Below are 14,297 nucleotides of genomic sequence, written 5' to 3' on the forward strand. Positions count from 1 at the left end.
GAACAACCCCAGCTTCTCCAATCTGTCTATATAGCTGAAGTCCCTGCATCGACACATCAGCCTGGATCATGTACTCAAGTCCAGATATGAAGATTGAACCCACGACTTTCTGATCCAGAGTGCTGTCAACTGAGGCAGTCTCTGAATAAGGTCCTAATTAACAGCATTTGCAGATTGCCAAGTGAAGAATTCCCCATACATGTATTAAGCAATATTTATCTAGAGTGCTATCAAGAAGGTGGTTTCCGCAGTATCACAACCCCGAGGTACTGTTGCAGAATGGCTTTTTACTGGTCCTGAAATCTGGTATCATGGTTCCTATATAGGAGCCTACCCAATCCTGAACTATACTAATTTGGTACACTCATATAGAGTGTGGAAAATACAAAATGAAGAAGCAAGTAGATTATCTGCCTCTTGGGATTTTTCATTCTTTAAATCATATGAGTCCTCCACGTGTAACAGCCACGCTTCCCTATTCTCAAGGACCCTCCCATATGATAGCTTTTAGGAGGGAAAGTTAGCCAATTTCGGCTTAGCTACAAGCCATTTGCTTCTTGGGCTGTATACAGTGGCTTTATTCAGCATGGGAATTGGAAGTCCATCTCTACCTACCAAAACATTATGAAAGGCTTTTTTTACACGGATGCATTGCACATTATTTGTTAGAACTAACTTGCCCATACTTTATATTTATGGTATGTGGACAGGGTGCATCATTCCAAGTTAAGGAAGTCTCTACAAGGTAGATGATATCGACTCCTGACTGCAGGTGGGGAGAGTACTGACAATAAAAGAGTTTCACGCTTTCTAGCCTTCTGTCCCTCCCCCAGCCTTTGGATGATATATAGTAACCAGAAACAAGGCAGAACTTAAAAGCAGCTGCACATTTACTTTTTTATGTTTTGGCTGCTGTAGAATCAACCTTGTGATATCAACAGGGTGCTTTCCATGGTATCACAACCTTAGGACACTATTGCTGAATCATTTCTGGAAACAGTACTGCAATAAATGTGCAATATTGGTTTGACTGATGGTGTCTTAACTAGCTTGTGCCTTGGAGATGTACTTTTAATTGGTTGTTCTATTGTCAACATATGTGTCAACTGTAAAATACAGTGAATGGGGTGGAGCTCAGTCAATTTAATTTCAACAAATTGACTAGGAGAGAGGTTCCTGGATATTTTTTGCTGAAGTCCCCCCTCATGTGTCCCATACATACCTCCCTCTTTGTAAGAAGCATTACTTTGCATTGAACAAGAGGATTCAAACAAGATGACACATAAATAGCACAGTACCTGTACTTTACTACTGAATAAACTTGAACATAAAGGAACACTTCATGATTCATCCTTATCTCAGTGAGTAATATGAACCTGTTTGCTGCTGATGCACAATTTTTGGAATCCTGGTTTAGTTTGAAAGAATTTCAACCGCCTAAGACCACTTTTGGGGAGGTAGAGCGGGAGGCTGAAAACGACCAAAGAACCTGGCGAGGTCAGGTACTTGAAGGTCATGTCAAATTTAGAGCATGTCATTGAAGGCCTTAATAAGTTCAAATTAAGTTGCACAAAATTAGATCTCAGGAAATGACCATTCCATCTTGAATAAAATCAGGCCTTCAGTAATATTTCATTAACCCTGAAATGAAAAGTGCTAATAGACATGTTAGCAAGCCTTTTACCCCAATTTATCTTTATATAGGCTTTCCATAGAGGAACACAATTGAGCCCATATTGGTCTAAAAGAAATAAACAATTTGGTTTTATATTACATTTTATTGCCCACAAATGTATTTACCATTCTAAATGGTCTAGCAATACCTTTTGCTGTAAGTATGTTAGTTAATTTGCTGTAGGAGATAGACAATGTGGACTTTGGCACCTTAACCTTATTAGACAATAAAACATGATATAAAACATATAATATGATGGGGTAGAGTTTCTGCTTTTTGAGCTCAAAGTTGGTTAGGTTTCAATTCAAGATTCCAATAAAAATCATTTGCATAATCACAAAGGTAAAATCTTCTATGAACCAGTGCAAGCATAATAGAACATAATCGTTTATTTCTTTATTTCAGTTTGGAAGTATTTGTTGATGTATTTAAGAGTGATAACTTCGGGTAGTTGTATAAATACAGCTGAAAATGGACTTATCACAGAAAATGGACATTTGTAGTAATGTGTCCAGTCTTCCACCTGTGAGTGACCCAATTTTAAGATTACTGAAAATTACCTTTAAAACAAACTATACTGAACCACTTACTACATTTATTGGTGTACACTAGTTGGTTTCTCAAAAAATTGAATATCTTAGACACAAAAAGCTTTTAAAACTTTCTAGTACCTGTGCGTCTAAAAAAAAACATAATTTGAAGACCTTCCCTACCTGCCATATTCTGCAAAATCTAGCAACTTCAACCTAGGTGCATGGCCAGTTTTGTAGACCAGGACCTGATTTAGCTGAACTGATTTTGAACCAGCATAAACGATCTCAGAAACTAGAGCGTGAATGGCTTTGGGTGTAACATACGTTTTAAAGTGCTCCAATCTTAGCTCTGATTCGGCCATATCACACTGGTGACTGACGTAAGAAAGTTGCCACAGGACCAATCACACTAGCTGCCCTTGTCCATTGCCAGCAGCAGCGGTCCATTACTGCCCTACTCCTGGAAACTGCCTTTGGGCCCGTATTCCTTGGAAACCAACAAGGAGCCCCAAGAAAACATGGAAAAAGTGACTGAAAATCCCGACAGCTGGAAAACCAAGTACAGGAGAGCAGGACAACAGGAACTTGTGGCTGTGCTACAACAACAACTTGTATTTATATTGTGCCTTTAAAATAATAAAGCATCCTATGGCACTTCACTAACATTTGACTCCAAGCCACATAAGGCAATATTGGGGCAGATGGCCAAATGCTTGGTCAAAGAGATAGTGTTTAAGAAGCATCTTAAAGGAAGCAATAAAGACAGAGAGATTTAGGAAAGAAATTCCAGACCTTGGCATCTGAAGGCACTGCCATCAATAGTGGAGCAATTAAAATCGGGGATGCTCAAGAAGCCAGAATTAGATGAATACAGATATTTTGGAGGGTTGTGGAGCTGGAGGAGATTACAGAGTTAGGGAGGGGCGAGGCCTTGGAGGGGTTTGAAAACAAGGGTAAGCATTTTAAAACCAAAGTGTTGCTTGACGGGGGACCAGTATAGGTCAATGAGCGCTAGAAGATGAGGGAACAGGGCTTGATACTAGTAAGGACATAGGCAGCAGAGTTTTGGAAGACCTCAAGTTACAGAGGGTAGAATATGGGAGGCCAGACAGGAGAGCATTGGAATAGTCAAGTCTAGAGGTGACAAAGGCATGGATGAGGGTTTCAGCAGCAGTTGAGCTGAGGTAGGAGCAGAGCCAGGCAATATTAAGGAGGTGGAAATAAGCAGTCTTAGTAACGGCATGGATGTATAGTTGGAAGATCACCTTGAGGTCAAATGTGACACCAAGGTTGTTAACAAGGTTACAGGTAAATAATGTTTCAACCCTTGAGCAACTTCTCCACCCCCTGTCATAACTCCTAGTTAAATGAGAAAAATTCAACATCCCTATCCTCTCCTGCTCAATGAATTCCTTCAGAAGCCGGTAAAATGATCCCAAATAAAAACATAATGAGAAGTATTTAAGAGAAGTCTAATAATTATATTTGAGATTTTTTTTAAATTATACTCACTGAATTGTTTTCTTTTCTGTAGGATATTGATGTGTTGGTGGCACAAGCAACAACTGTGAAACAAAGTACAAATCTTTTCAGGGACCTTGGTGATAACGGTATGTTTAAATGTTTTTAAAATGTTCTATCTTTAACCATTCACCCAGAGTTCTGTGCTCAAAGATTTATCATCAAGACAAGCAGGTCTTTTTGTTGATGGCTGCGAATATATGTTTAAAATTGGTTGTGGTTAAATTAACCGCATTTATTACTTTTTTTTTTGCCATAGTTGTTGGCGTGTAAGTTGACCTTTGAAGACTCAAAAAATCCCTTCAAAAACAGGGGTCAACTTTTTTTTTTGAATATGAAAGTGAACTACCGGTCTGAGTGATTGCCGTCTTTGTCATTCACCACACAGGTTCTGCTCTGTGTGGGCATCTCTTAAACTCCCGCACATCTTTGCAACACAGCCCATATCACCTGCTTGGTCCCTTGCACCCAGTCATATGGCACCAGTCAGTAAAATATTAATTTGTGGGATGAAAGTTGAGGCCGACTACTAATGCGAATATAGCATGTTGTGGCTGGAAAAGGTGGTTGGGGGGGTGGGGGTTGGGGGTGGGGGGGCAGTGGTCAACTTATATGTCAGATATATTCAAAAACATGATTTTTGGGGCCGAGAAAATTAAGTCACCTTATACGCCAAGCCGACTTAGACAACACAATTTATGGTACTTGTTTTTTGTTAAAATTTTAATTTAACCAACTCAAGGTAAGGGATCCCAATGTATACACAATTCATTTCACATTTATATTGATGAAGCAAAAGGTAGCCCAAGTCAAATTAAGCACTTTTGACACACATACATGGTGTAGAATGCCATTGAGATCAGACTGCTTTTCCCAAAGGACAGATCCGATCCACAGGTTGAAGCTTTCACTTACACGGCAATGTGGTACCCAGTCAGCAATTGTCAATCAATTTTTTATTTAAAAGAGCATTTTATTGTTTAATACACTTTCTTTAAGGTTAGTGGCAGCAAGCTAAAGTGGTCACATCATTAACTCTAATGATGTCATAATAAAGGACCCCTTAGGTAAGAGTTATCATAACATAATAGCATTTCACATTCATTTTGAGGGTGAGAAAAAGTGGTTCTGAAACTAGAATCTTAAAAGTAAATAAAGGCAGTTGCAAAGGTATGAAGACAGATTTGGCTGAAGTGGACTGGGAAAATAGGTTAAAAGGCAAGATGGTAGAGAAGCAGTGACAGACATTTAAGGAGATATTTCATAACTTTCAACAAAGATATATTGCTTTGAGAAAGAGTCCATGAGAAGGATGCATCGTCTGTGCCTAGCTAAAGAAGTTAAGGATGGTATCAAATTGAAAGAAAAGATGTACAATGCTGCAAAGATTAGTGGTAGCTCAGAAGATTAGGAAAATTTTAGAAACCAACAAAGGATGACTAAAAAAGAGAGAAATTAGCATATGAGAGAAAACCAGTAAAAAATATGAAAACAGACAATAAAAGTGTCCACAAGTATAAAAAAAGGAAAAGAGTAGTGACAGTGACCATTGGTCCCTTAGTGCTTGAGACTGGGGAATTAATAATGGGAAACAAGGAAATGGCAGAGACTTTGAACAAATATTTTGTTTCTGCCTTCGCAGTAAAAGGCACAGAAAAAAATCCCAAGAACAGTAGAAAATCAAGAAGCAAAAGGGATCATAAGAAATAGGAGCAAGAATAGGCCATTCGGCCCCTGGAGCCTGCTCCCCCTTTCAATAGGATAATGGCTGATCTTATTGTGGAAGGGAGAAACATAAATCAATCATGATCACTAAATAAAAAGTATTGGAAAAATAATGGCATTAAGGGCTGACAAGTCCGTGGACCTGATGGCCTGCATCCTAGGATCTTAAGTGGTTGGAGAGATAGTGGATACATTGGTTATAATCTTCCAAAATTCCCTAGATTCTGGAAAGATACCAGCAGATTGGAAAACTGCAAATGTAACATCTCAGTTGAAGAAAGGAGGGAGACAGGAAGCAAGAAACTTTAGGCCAGATAGACTAACATCTGTCATTGGGAAAATACTCGAATCCATTGTTAAGGAGGTAGTTGCAGGACATTTAGAAAATCATAATACAATCAGGCAGAGTCATTATGGTTTTGTGAAAGGAAATTCATGTTTAAAAAATGTATTAGAGTTCTTTAAGCATGGTGGTAAAAGTGGTACCAGTAGATGTATATATGGATTTCCAAAAAGCATTTGATAAGGTGCTACATAAAAGGTTGCTACACAAAATAAGAGCTCATGGTGTTGGGGGTGATATATTAGCATGGATAGAGGATTAGTTAAGTAACAAGAAGCAGAGAGTCGGGAAAAATGAGCCATTTTCAGGATGGCAAACTGTAACTAGTGGAGTGCCACATGGATCAGTGCTGGGTCTTCAGCTATTTACGTTCTGTATTAATGACTTGGATGAAGGGACTGACTGTATTGTAGCCAAATTTTCTGATGAAACAAAGGTAGGTAGGAAAACAAGTTGTGAGGAGGATACAAAGAGTGCAAAGGGCTATAGATAGGTTAAATGAGTGGGCAAAAATTTAGCAAATAGAGTATAATGTGGGAAAATGCGTGGTTGCCAATTTGGTAGGAAGAATAAAAAAGCAGAATATTATTTCAATGGAGAGAGACTGCAGAGTACTGTGGTACAGAGGGTGTCCTTGTACTTGAATCACCAAATGTTAGCATGCAGGCACAGCAAATAATTAGGAAGGCAAATGGAATGTTGGCCTTTATTGTAAGGGGCATAGAAGTAGCGAAGTCTTGCTGCAACTGCTCAGAGCATTGCTGAGACTGCATCTAGAGTACTGTGTATACAGTCTTGGTATCCTTACTTAAGGGGGGATGTAATTGCATTGGATGCAGTTCAGAGAATATTCACTAGGCTGATTCCTGGGATGAAGGGGTTGACTTAAGAGGAAAGGTTGAGTAGTTTGGTCCTGTACTCGTTGGAACAGTGAGAGGTGATCTTATTGAAACATATAAGATTCTGAGAGGGCTTCTTAGAGGAAAATACAGATACAGAGAGGATATTTCCCCTTGTGGGGCAATCTAAAGTTAAGGGGCACAATCTCAGAATAAGGGGTCTTCCATTTAAGATGAAGTTGAAGAGCAAATCTTTCTCCCAGAGGGTTATTAGTCTTAGGAATATCCTTCCATAGAGAACAGTGGAGACTAGGTCATTGAATATATCTAAGGTTCAATTAGACAGATTTTGGATCTACAAGGGAGTCAAAGATTATTGGGGGGCAGGCAGGAAAGGGGAGGTAAGGCCACAGTCAGATCAAGCATGATCTTATTGAATGGCAGAGCAGGCTTGATGGGCCAAATAGCCTACTGCTGCTCATATTTCTGAGAACTTATGATGCCAGTGTTGCATTTTGCTGTTTTTAGAATTTTATCAGGTATCAAATTATTCTAGTTTATTCCTAGGCCTACTGTCAGCTGGATGTGAAAAGGTACATTACAACAACTGCAGGTCAACCTCTATCAAATGTCTTTACCTTGTATGGAAAGTACCTACCCTTTGCTGCATTCAAACTTTGCTATGGAACCACTATCACACCACCAAACCTGATTATGTTAAACATAAATAACCACTAACTGATCAAACATAACCCTATTATCTTGTTGTCCCACCTTCCTAACAAACTCCATGGAAGGCACTAAATCGATTGTTCCCTAATCTACAACTGTACAACCATTAAAATGTGATCAAACAGCCATGACTCCTTGGCTATTACTAACTAATTCCCAAACTCACTATCCCACACTTTTCTGCATCCTGCATTCTTACTCAGTCGCAAAGAAAAATATACTGCACTGTCAACAGAAAACAAACACGTTGCAAATTCTGCAAACCTGCAACAATAAAAGAAAATGTTGGAAATACAAGGCAGGTCAATCAGCGTTGGTGGGGAGAACAAACTAATAATAGAAGAAATAATGAAGGATCTACACCTGAAACATTCACTCATCTGTTCACTCCACAGGTGTTAATTGATCTGCTAAATATATCCAGCATTTTCCGGTTCTCCTGCACTGTTTCCACTTTAAATTCTGTCAACCACAACCTAAAGAACTCCCTGTCTCCCTCACTTATCTTCCTGCAATGAGCTTTAAGAACCCAGTAGACACATAAGAGCTGATCTTAACACACAATTCTATGATCTTTTGTATTGAATGGGAATCAGGAGGAAAACTCTCTGCTAGTTGGAGTCATATCTAATACAAAGGGCCACTCAGCTCCTGACCTCATTACAGCCTTGGTCCAAACATGGGCAAAAGAGCTGAACTCACGAGGCAAGGTGAAAGTGACTGCCCTTGACATCGAGGCAGCATTTGACCGAAGGAGCCCGAGCAAAACTGGAGTTGATGGGAATCAGGGGGAAAACTCTCCACTGGCTGGAAACATACCTGGCACAAAGGAAGATGCTTGTGTTTGTTGTTGGTCAATCATCTCAGTTCCAGGACGTCACTGCAGGAGTTTCTCAGGGTAGTGCCCTGGGCCCAACCATCGTCAACTGCTTCATCAATGACCTTCCTTCCATCATAAGGTCAGAAGTGGAGATGTTCGCTGGTGATTGCACAGTGCTCAGCACCATTCGCGACTCCTCAGATACTGAAGCAGTCCATGTCCAAATGCAGCATAACCTGGACAATATCCAGGCTTGAGCTGACAAGTGGCAAGTAACATTCGCGCTACACAAGTGCCAGGCAATGACCATCTCCAACAAGAGAGAATCCAACCATCACCTCCTTGACATTCAGTGGCATAACAATCACCCACTATCAACATCCTGGGAGTAACCATTGACCAGAAACTGAAATATACTAGCTATATAAATACTGTGGCTGCCAAGAGCAGAGCAGAACTTGGAATCCTGCGGCGAGTAACTCAATTCCTGACTCCCCAAAGCCTGTCCACTATCTACAAGGCAGGAGTGTGATGGAATACTCTTCACTTGCCTGGATGAGTGCAGCTCCAACAATGCTCAAGAAGCTCAACACCATCCAGGACAAAGCAACCCGCTTGATTGTTACCCAATCCATAAACATTCACTCCCTCCACCACTGATGCACAGTAGCAGCAATGTGTACCATCTACAAGATGCACTGCAGGAATTCACCAAGGCTCCTTAGAAAGCACCTTCCAAACCCATCTAGAAGGACAAGGGCAGCAGACACATGGGAACACCACCACCTGGAAATTCCCCTCCAAGCCACACACCAGCCCGACTTGGAAATGTATCACCGTTCCTTCACTGCCGCTGAGTCAAAATTCTGGAACTCCCTCCCTAACAGCACTGTGGATGTACCTACACCGCATGGACTGCAACGGTTCAAGAAGGAAGCTCACCACCACCTTCCCAAGGGTGCAATTAGGCATGGGCAATAAATGCTGGCCTGGCCAGCGACACCCACACTCTATGAATGAATAACAAAAAAATTAAAACATCGTGCTAGAAGCAGGCCCTACCCACAAAACTGTCTTTGCTCCTAATCACCATTGGGAGTTTACACTAAATGCACCCACGCCTTATAGGAGGTTGTAGAAATTAAGCTGGTTCCTTTGGTTCTTCAGGTACGAGGCATGTTTTGAATGAATTAATTCTAAATTTACTAAGAAAATGATCACTGTATCCCAATCTAATGAGAAAATGGTCTTGGATATTTTTTGAAAATCACTTGCAGCCATTTAAAGTCAGGTTGTTCAGAGTTGGTGGATTGCTACTGTGATTTAAAATGCTTATTTTGTGATCAACTCATTTTCAGCTGTTATGTGCAAACTTTACCAAGTTACCACCCTTAAGTATTTCAAGTAATAATTTCAAAGCTTGGTTTTAATAGTTATGTTCCAAAACCTTGCCCCAATGTGCTTTTTAAAGGCAAGTGTTGCATTTTAGCAGAAACTCAGGAGAGAGAAAATACTTTTCAGAAACCTGACCCAATATATTTAAATTGCATTACGTTTTCTGAATTTTCAGACTCTTCCAAATATATAAGTATCAATTCTGTAGTCTTTTTGCACCCAGCAAAGATAAACTTAAAGAGAAGCCACAAGTTCCTCAAAATCTGTGTCACATCGCTACTACTGGACTTTATGAACACAAAATGCCATTAAGTACTGCACATAAGATGCAATGCAAATTGTTGAATGGTAAAATGTGCATTATGTGCCATCTTGTGGGAACGTGTGAGTACTGCATATGTGAAATATATACATTTTTATACATAATTTCCACATAAGATTCCTCGCAACCAGTGCAACTGGTTAGGATCTACTCCACAAAAAAAATCCTTTAACATTGCTATCTATTATTTTCTGAAATAAAAGCCCATTGAAGTTGTAGTGGACATAATGGGTATTTGTACATTTCTTTCACTAATAAGCGCAAAGCAATAATTGCACATGAATTGTTCTTTTCCTTGTGCAGAGGAGCTGGTTGTGTGTCCATGACATTGCATAAAGAACAGACCTATTAGTTCATGTTCTTAAATAAGTAATTTCACACATTGGGCTGTCAGTATAACATGCACTCTGCTTTAAATCTTCACAAGGGTATTTACTTGTCTTAACTCAACTCTCATGGCTCCAAATGGATTTCAAATTGCTTACAGCAGACTTCTGGAATTAATTCTGGATTGTGGAACCTTAAAAGAAAGCTTCCTGGTCTCACTTTTTTCCCAGTCAATAACAGCTTTAACATACTCAAGTTTAAAACTGGTAAAATAGCACAGACAGTGTGGATCTGTTGGGTATTACATTAGTTGATGTTTCTACTCTATTAGAAGTAAAATAAGAAGGACTCAGTAAGCCTGTCAGTGTACCATGTGGGATGGTGCAGAATTATACAGACAGGAATAGTTCCAACTTTGAATCTTGCCTGCGGTGAGGTCGCTGCATTGGCTGGGGAAATGATGCAGTTATGTCTCTATTATGAGGCTACAGAGGGAAAATGCAAATATATGGATGTCAGGTGAGGATGAGACCTGGCTTAGTTATGATGCCTATGGGTTAATAGCTCATCAAAGTCAATCTAGACTTATACAAAGTCAGTTGCACAAGGTACCTGAGTGCTAACAGCAGCTATGTAAACGTACACAGCACAAGACACTGACTTAAGAGCAGTGGTAAGAGAATGATAATAATGTGATGGATATAATGTTTGCTATTTACTTATTTGGCTTTACTCATTTGGTTAAACTAGGTAAAGGTCATCAGTCAAAATAAATATGTTTCAGACTAGAACATATATTGTCTTAATTCACACTTCCCCAGTTGACTCCCATTTGTTGTTTACATTGTCTTATGTTGTTGATTAACCCAAACCTGCATTATCTTATATTGCAACTGTAGATCAGTGTAGTAATATGATCTTGATGAAGTGGTGCTCCTTCTATTACCATTTAAATATTGACAAGCACAGTCTTTTATTTAATTTTAGTAATATTTGTTTTTGGTTTAATTGAACTTGTATAGTTTATTAAATCATACTTCTGTGTATTGTTGAAGACGGAATTGGTCGTATAAGTTAATAGGTTTATCTTGACTAATATTCTGCAGTTAATTGGATTTGATTTAAAATAAAGAATTCTGTACCATATCTTGTTAATTGGCTGAAATAGTTTTTGTGAAAGCAGGATCTTGTCTGCCTGTGAACACTATTGGCAAAGAGTTAAAAAGAACAATTAGAATATTTCAATAGGATATGCAAAGAGAATTACATTCACCTTGTGGAGAGGACATGTTTCTTAAAAAAGCGAGTCCTTTTTGGCACTGGGCCTAGCAGTACTACTGATGCAATCTAGCAGCTTGGCAGCTTTGCATGTTGCCATTCCTCAGGAGAATTACATGCAGACTGTTCTTTGGAATTCAGGGCTGCCTGATTTGGCAAAGAGATGAAATACTTGGATCCTTCTAAGTAATATCGCAATTCTTATCTTGGATGCTAAATTTTACAGATTAATTCTAAATATTCTAAATTTAAATTGTATTTAGTAAATTGATGCCAGGTAAATTGGCAAGTCCAATAAGCATAAATATATACAAATAATGCTAACATGCATTGAATCATTATTTAGCCTTTGTAATATGAGTTTAACTGTTTAGGTATTGGGTTGTGTAGGAAATTTATTTTAACACTTGTGACTTGGCTAATAACTATTTAATCAAATCTAGTCATTTGTCAGTATATATGTATGCACTAACTCAGTTATTGAGCATGCTATTTTCCAAGCTTTGTACAATGTAACTAATATTTTTAGTGACTATTCAGGAAATAATCTTATCCTATTCTGGACTTACTTAGATCATACTTTTTTCAGTTAAGAGGAAGTAAAGAATAGTGTATGCACAAACAATAATCCCAGCCAAAAAATCAGTTTAGTTGAAATTATTTTGAATTACAATTAATTCGATATGAAATGTCTTGGAAACATCTTGAGAGCAGGGACTGTGAAACTAAAGAAGGAAAACAAGAATAAAGATAACCACAAATACCCTCTGTCTCAGGAGGTGATGCAGAAAGCTGGGGGGAGTGCAAAGAATTGTCCCAGAGCACTAAAAGTCACTGAGGAAGAGCTAGAATGAGAATTATTACAGAACAGAGATTGCAATCAGTTTCTTGGGATGTGACTTGGTGCTGCAACAACTGCGTACACGCAGCGGCACCCATCATGGCCAGTTACAACCAATAATTCTAATATTCAACAAGTCCATGTGGTTCATCAACTGCTCATCTCAACTGTACTTCTGGCATCAACAAGTGAAGGGTATCAGCCTTTTCCCAGTAGTAATTTAGCAGATGTCAAGGGAGGATTATTAAAAACAATGAGGACATTAAACTTTTTTTATTGAAGGAGTGCAAAGCATAGTGTGAGGTCAGAAAAAATGTCAATACCATAGTTGAGGGAATCCATCTCAACAGGGCATTTTTTTTACTGTGCATTGCCAAAGCTTTCAAGAATAGCACAGTAATTCCTCATTGCAGCTATGTTCCTGAAAAGTGAAACTTTAAGTGAAAGATCTTTAAGCAAATCAGATTTTCCCATTACAACCATTGTAAAAGCTGTAGTTAGGTTCTGTAGTACCTTTCTCGTTGGAAAAAAATTAAAACATTCTCCCCAGTAAATCGAAATACTTTACTTTGCTAAATTCCTATATTCGTAAATGAAATAACTTTTAAAATAAATGTTAAAATATAAAAGAAATATGCTAACTCTTTTTACTTAACTCCTGTTCGCTGGCCTCTCCTGCTCCCTAACTCCCTCCTGTTCCCGACTCCCTCCTGTTCCTGACTCCCTCCGCCCTGATTCCCTCCTGCTCCTCAACTCCCTCCGTCCCCAACTCCTTCCCGCACCCTGACTCCCTCCCTTCCCGACTCACTCCCGATCCCTGTCTCCCTCCCGATCCCTGTCTCCCTCCCGATCCCCATCTCCCTCCGTCCCTGTCTCCCTCCCGCTCCCTGTCTCCCTCCCACACCTCATTTCCCTCACATACCCCATCTCTCTCCCACACACTGATTCTGTCCTGCTCCCCACTTGCGCTTTCCCGCTCGCTGCTTCCTGTTCCACTCCAGAGGGGTGGCAAGAGGGAGGAAACAAGTGAAAGAGTGAGAGCAGCTGCAAGCAGGAGGGTCAGGGAGGGAAGCAACGAGTGGGAGAGGGTCAGAGAGGGAAGTAGTGAGAGGGTCGGGGAGGGAAGCAGCGAGCGGGAGAGGGTCAGGGAGGGAAGCAGCGAGCGGGAGAGAGTTGTGGATGGAAGCAACGAGTGGGAGAGGGTCAGGAAAGGACGCAGTAATGGGGAGAGAGACAGGGAAAGAAGCTGCGAGTGGGAGAGGGTCAGAGAGGGAAACTGCGAGTGGGAGAGGGTCAGAGAGGGAAGCTGCAAGCGGGAGAGGGTCAGGAAAGGAAGCAACAAGCAGAAGGGTCAGTGAAGGAAGCGGTGAATGACAGAAAGTCGGAGATGGAAGCAACAAAACATAGAGAGTCGGGGAGTGGGATAGAGTCAGGGAGGAAAGCAACTAGTGGGAGAGGCCACACAAAAATAGCGCCAATTGGGCCATGCAAAACTATGCTAAAGAGGAAGTGCCAGCGCTAAGTTAATTTGCCAGCCCCCATTATATCCATGGCGCTAAAGTGGAGAAACTCTGAATGAGGCAACTTAAAACTGCATACAAATGGAGATAATGCTGCTAATCTCTTAAAGGGATTCACCTCACACCAGTTCTTTGCAGCAGAATAACTGACCATAAAGCGACTAGTCAACAATACTTAGATCAAGCCTATCCAACCCATAGCCTTCATATTCAAGCTGATAAACATTTTACGTTAGTTAAAGAGTTTAGTGCCTGTTCATCTTTGAATCTGCACCAGATCTAATAATATGCTCACACATCATGTTATACAAGCTAAACACAGTCAGTGAGCTAGAGGACCAACAGACTACTTCGTGCCCTTAAAAATACAATTAACTGAATGGCAAGCAGAATGAAGCAGTGCTGCAAATTAAATGGTAGGCTCCT

At 40.0% G+C, this 14,297-nt stretch overlaps 1 protein-coding gene across 2 annotated transcripts in view; it reads left to right on the plus strand.

The window, feature by feature from the left end:
* micu2 (mitochondrial calcium uptake 2) overlaps positions 1-14,297 on the plus strand; it is a 515,698-nt gene that overhangs the window by 366,012 nt on the left and 135,389 nt on the right. For both annotated transcript variants that reach the window (XM_078545440.1, XM_078545441.1), the window contains one exon: positions 3,743-3,818. In XM_078545440.1, coding sequence (XP_078401566.1) covers positions 3,743-3,818 — 76 coding nt within the window. The remainder of the gene's footprint in view (positions 1-3,742; positions 3,819-14,297) is intronic.

The sequence above is a fragment of the Cetorhinus maximus genome, chromosome 7 (assembly GCF_964194155.1).
Source record: "Cetorhinus maximus chromosome 7, sCetMax3.hap1.1, whole genome shotgun sequence".
Lineage (NCBI taxonomy): Eukaryota > Metazoa > Chordata > Chondrichthyes > Lamniformes > Cetorhinidae > Cetorhinus > Cetorhinus maximus.